This window comes from Hypomesus nipponensis, chromosome 25 (assembly GCF_054491055.1).
Source record: "Hypomesus nipponensis isolate SF chromosome 25, ASM5449105v1, whole genome shotgun sequence".
Taxonomy (NCBI): Eukaryota; Metazoa; Chordata; class Actinopteri; order Osmeriformes; family Osmeridae; genus Hypomesus; species Hypomesus nipponensis.
The window spans coordinates 3,367,501-3,373,503 of NC_140385.1; the positions used below are offsets into that span (position 1 = coordinate 3,367,501).

Sequence of the window (6,003 nt, forward strand, 5' to 3'; positions counted from 1 at the left end):
AAATTCCATTGTGAAGTCACAGACTAATTCAGTTGGATTCCAGTTCCGTAGTTCAGTAATGGCCTCTCCTGTCCTCTGGCAGGCGCTCTATACTCCAGGAAGATCAGTCTGGATGGAGAGCAGGTGTCTCTTCAGGTTCAGGACACCCCCTGTGTTTCCCTGCAGGTCAGGATGGCTTGGTTCACTAGTCACTCACTCACTCACTCACTCACTCACACACACACACACACACACACACACTGTCTGTCTGTCTGTCTGTCTGTCTGTCTGTCTGTCTGTCTGTCTGTCTGTCTGTCTGGCACAAACAAATCATTCAATCTGAACTGGGGAACTGGAGGCTATTATGGTGACCTGGCTGAGCATTCCATCACAATTGTCTGTTCTACATAGACATGACCTTCCGGAACCTCTTTCATCTTCATCAGATTCATGTCTGTACACGACTATTTCGGCTTCAGGGAGTGTGTCTAGTTATATCATTAGCTTTGAGAAGAACGGGTTCAAAATGAGGCTGTTGTAAACAAACCAGGAGGTCAGGGAGATAAAGAAGGGCGTGCTGGCTGGCATGTATTGCCCAGAATGGCCAACTGTATCTCTGGGAAGGGACCGCGGTTACCTCACTTCCTCCCACCTTATTTGGGCAAGGCTTCACAGGCAGAAAACTGAGCATGACTGTTGTCTACTTCTTTCATCTAACTGTCTCTGTTCTGTCTCTGTCATCTGTTCTGTCTGTATTACTTTTCTCTCTGTCCCTCTCTGTCTCCCCCCTCTCTCTCTCTGTCTCTCTGTCTGTCACTCTCTCTCTTCTCTCTCTTTCTCTCTCTCTCTCCCTCCAGGATGATCCTGAAGGACTTTATTGTCAGGAGCAGATCAACAGGTCTATTTACTGGGCGGATGGATACGTCCTGGTGTTCTCCATCACAGACCACAGCAGCTACCGCACCATCCAGCCTCTTTACCAGCACGTCAGACGCATACACCCTGCAGGGAACATTCCCGTTATTCTGGTGTGTGTCTGGGTGTGTGATTGGTGTGTTTGTGTCTGTGTACGTGTGTCTGGTGTGTGACTTGCTGTATATTTAACCCCCTCCCTCCCTCCAGGTGGGTAACAAGTCCGACCTCCTGCGGGCCCGTCAGGTGCCGGCAGACGAGGGCGAGGCTCTGGCCTCCTCCTTGGGCGGAGCCTACTTCGAGGCGTCGGCGAGGGAGAACCACGACGGCGTGCACGCCGCCTTCCTTCACCTCTGCCAGGAAGTGAGCCGCGCGCTGGGCGGGGGGAACGGAGAGAAGAGGAAGGGGGGCTTACACCTGGCCCGCCCCAAGTCCCCCAACATGCAGGAGCTGAAGAGGAGGTTCCGGCAGGTTCTCTCGTCCAAAGTGAAGTCGGCCACCGCGCTGTGATGTTGTCGCCTGGCGATGATGCATGTTGGTCACGGTGGGGGGGGGGGGAGGATGGAAAGGGCAGGTTTCCGTTCCCGGACGTGTTACGGGAACGCGGCGTGTTCCGGACTCTTCCGGGACTTGTGATGTCATGAGCTGGACCCAAGAACAGGCTGGTCCTGTGTTCCGTCTTCCGTGGAGACGTGTTCTGGAACACTGAGATGACGACAAGTTATCTTCCTTTTTCTGGAAGGAGCAGGCCAAAGACATGGCACGGGGAAGAGCAGCTCGTATGGTGCTTGTGACGTCATGCTCAGTCGTCAAGACATTTTTGATTGACAGGTCTGACCAACCAATGGTGGGCTTCTCTATATCGCTATCCGTGTTCAGCAACAGGGCTGAATGACTCTCTCGACTCTTTACAGGTTTCAATTCCCAAACAAAACCCTTTCCTAGATAAGAAAAAGGACTGTAATGATGTCATTGCAAAATGCATATACAGCTTCAGGCTGGTTTTTAAACTTCACCCAGCTCAACCCAGCTCTGCTTCCCCCGAGAAACCCCTTGACCGCAGATCCTGGGTCAGATTTTTGGGGCCAGACCCCCAGCCTTAACCACCAGGGAGGAAATAGCTTGGCTGACCACAGAGCTGTGCAGGAAAACATGCTCTCCGTTTTCCCAGTTATTCATCTGAAGACTTTAACATGTGAAGATACTGACATTTAGAGGGAGGAGGATGAAAAAGACACATATTCTGCTCTCGCTCTGTCCCCTTTGCCCCGGGTTAAGACGTTGGAAGGTCTAGAAGACTTGAACTACAAACCTCCAATCTAAATTTATATAATATATCCAAAATCCCCCCCCCCACTGAAAAAATTTACATTTACAGTTGATGTTTTCAGAATAACCAGCCTTAATCTCTCATTGCCATCGAGAAAAAAATAAAAATATTTATGACATTTTATTCATTTAGTAGACACTTTAATCCAAAGAGATACACAAATATTTCTTGTAGAAAGTGCAGCAGAATATCATAGAAACAGGTGCATAGTTGCATAGTGCATAGACAGTAGATCTGTCTTCAGAGTTAAGGGACCGTCTATAACTAAGTAAAAAAAACAAACACATAATGGCAATTTGTTTGGCCACGCCCCCAGGAAGACCCTCTGTTGGAATAATGAGTCTCAGTCCTAAACTGTTTCTGACTATTGAGACCCAAAAAGCTCAATTCAGTTGAAAATTGTGTAGTGTTTTTTTTTTTTGTAGGCTTATTCTGTATACGGAAAACCCTGCACTGTTGAAACTGAGGTTGTTCTATTTTGCAAGTGTTTCAGTTTAAAATGTTATTTTACTCTCCAGATCAGGATGTTCCTAGAGCCTGTATGATTCAAGGCTGCTGTTTGTGTTTTTTTTGTGAGCATTTGTGCCTGTGTGTGTGTGTGTGTGTGTGTGTGTGTGTGTGTGAGTGTGTCTTTTGAACTGGGAGTTCTCATGACCCTTCACCTCCTTTTGGTGTGTCAGAGTTTTTAACACTCAATTTTAGTCCCTGTTCTCTCATACAAACCCGGACGCGCACACAAACACACACACAAACACACACACAAGGACGTTTGCAGTACAGCGACCTGATAACGACAAATTCCTCTGCATCTGGAATTCCTCTCTTGTTGGAACCCCCCTCTCCCAACATGCTCTCTTCCCTCCCCCATACTGACCCTAACCCTTCACCCCTGACCCCTGACCCAGAAAAGCTCTCACAAACTCTCTTTACATTGGTGGGTGCTTGTGTCCCAGTTAGTGTGTGTCGAGTGTGTGTTGAGTGTGTCACTGTGCAGACAGTGGAGCTGTATGCTTTAATATATTTCTAAAAAGGCAATAAAATGTATTAGAACTTCCGTTGAAAACGACAAATTTGTCTGGTATTTTTTTCAGTTCATTTTTATTCCCTTCCTCCTTTAACACACACACACACACACACACTGACACACTGCAGTCAACTTAAAGACCCTCTTCCTGTGAGTCTCCATTCCATTATGCTCATTATAGGAACAATCTTTCAAACACAACTCCATCGCAATACAGAACCCTGTATTTTCTGGCTGTTCAGGGTCAGGCTTAGAGAGCACCTTACTGTAACCGTTACTGAGACGGAACCGTAGACTACTAGACACATTTGCCCTGTCCTCCAGGAATGTGTGTGAATTATTGTGTTTAGGCTACATTCAGAACAGGAGAGGAAAGATTTAGCAGTCAGGAGCAAATTTAATAGCACAGCTACAGAAGCTAGCAGTAGCAGACCCCAGGCTCAACATTAGCTGATGGATGAATACCACAGTGAATGAAAACCCAAGCGGTTAATAAGAAAGACAGATACAGTAAATACCACAGAAGAAGGAAGTCCCAAACAGTAGTGAACAGATAAATACCACAGAAGAAGGAAGACCCGAGCAGTATTGAACAGATAAATACCACAGAAGAAGAAAGACTCCAGCAGTAGTGAACAAATAAATACCATGCAATAAGGAAGCCCCAAAATAGTAGCAGACAGGTAAATACCACGGAAGAAGGACGACCCAAAGTAGTAGCAGACAGATAAACACCAGAAGAAGAATGGCCTGGACATCAACAGACAGATTAACACCACAGAAGAAGGAATCCCCAAACAGTAGCAGACAATTATTTACCACAGAAGAAGAAATGGCCAAACAGTAGCAAACAGAAGAAGACCTCTGACCCCTAAACTCTTTATGTTTCACAGTGTCTTATACTTGGGCTTGTTTTAGCTGCATGAAAGCAGCAGTCTATCTGGCTATGTAACTAGGCCCATATTTAGAACCCAGAAGGTTCAGATCAAACGTGGATCTCAGTAAGTACGAGCTGTTCTCCTGGCTAATATTAGTTGAGCTTGGCTAGCGTGTGTGTGTGTGTGTGGTGTGTCTAAGTGTGTGTGTCTATGGAGACAGGGGGGGGATCAGTAAAAAACCATGGTTACCAAGATTCCCACATTACAAGACACAAGCTTGCCCTGTTGTATTAATAAGATAAAATACACACATACACACATCCTTGTCCTCCACATTTTCCTAGGGACAATGTGCTGCAGGAACTCCTTTCTTCTGCAGCCTCTCTCTCTCTCTCTCTCTCTCTCTCTCTCTCTCTCTCTCTCTCTCTCGGTCACACATACACACACCCTGGTCCTAGTAAAACAGAGGCATATGGAAGTCATTCATCTTTCCAGGTACACGCAAGCAGGCAGGTCTACACACACTTCTATACTGTGTGTGTGTGTTCGCCTGTGTGTGACTGCATGTGTGTGTGACTGCATGTGTGTGTGTGTGTGTGTGTGTGCGTGTGTGTCGAATACCCCAGAGAGGAGAAGGAGAGAGTGCCTTGTGTGTATTTTTCCACATCATTTCTACTGATATTTCACTCCCTCTTTCTCTTTCCCTCTTTCTTGCACTCCTTCCCTTCATCTATCCATCCCTCCCTCCCCCACTCTCTCAACTTCCTCTCTTTCTCTCTCTCCCCCTCCCTCTCTCTTTCTCTTTCTCCCCCCTCTTCCCCCCTCCCCCCTCTCTCGCCCCTCTGTCTCTCTTTCTCTCCCTCCCCCCTCCCTCGCCCCTCTGTCTCTCTTTCTCTCCCTCCCCCCCTCCCTCGCCCCTCTGTCTCTCTTTCTCTCCCTCCCCCCTCCCTCGCTCCTCCCTCGCCCCTCTCTCTCTTTCTCTGGGGTTCTCATGGGATTCTGATGATGCCTGCAGACTTTGGCTCCACTGACACATTTCTTTTTGTTGTGGAATCTGACAGGGAGGTTGAAGTGGCATGGCTTGGTGCCATCCAGACCTCAGCCAGCCCAGAATCTAGAACCTAGAACCTGGAACTTAGAACCCACATCCCCCAAAAAGGGCATTGCAGATACAGATGTCGTTATTATCTGATCCAAATGCCTCTGGACGTCACTGGGTAAATACAACCAATCAGAGCAATGAAAGGTCAAATTTCCAAACAATCTTCTGTGCAGTCATCAGATTAAACCTGCCGCCATATCAGATAAACGGTTGTGATTGGCTCGACCAGATTCTGGCAGGAGGGGAAATCTGTTTGAATGGGAGAGTGGCCAGAGGAAACACAACATTAATAGGCTGATATTGTTTGGTTCCCTGACTACAAACCCAGAGCCTAGCACTTAGCTGGACTTTGTATCGAAGTAGGTTTTAGTGAGTGCATACTGTTTATACAGTACAGTACATGCTCTGGAAAAGATTTAGAGACCACTGCACTTTTTTCTTTCATTTGTAAAAGAGTTGAGAAGAACCATTTTGAGTGAGGAACAGAAAAGTAAAATTTGCAGTGGCTTCTTGAATTGTACCCTTCTGTTCCTCACTCAAAATTGTCCTTGTCAACATTTTTATAATGACATAAAAAGGTGCAGTGGTCTCTCAATTCTTTCCAGAGCTGTATATCTAAGAGTGTTGGGAAAAAAAGGCTTGTAATATTATACCACACAAGTTGCATAGAGATAGTCCTCTTATAATAGTCACAGTATGACTATTATAAGATGGGTGATGTGAGGAAGACTGGTTGTATGGGTGTGTGTGGGTTTACTGTCTGGTAGAGAGACAACTC

General features: G+C 46.6%; 1 protein-coding gene across 1 annotated transcript in view; it reads left to right on the plus strand.

Annotated features, from left to right (window-relative positions):
* rasl11a (RAS-like, family 11, member A) overlaps positions 1-3,291 on the plus strand; it is a 4,746-nt gene extending 1,455 nt beyond the window's left edge. The window contains exons 3-5 of the mRNA XM_084691934.1: positions 83-165; positions 837-1,007; positions 1,102-3,291. Coding sequence (XP_084548060.1) covers positions 83-165; positions 837-1,007; positions 1,102-1,401 — 554 coding nt within the window. The 3' untranslated portion in view covers positions 1,402-3,291. The remainder of the gene's footprint in view (positions 1-82; positions 166-836; positions 1,008-1,101) is intronic.
* Positions 3,292-6,003: the final 2,712 nt, after the last annotated feature.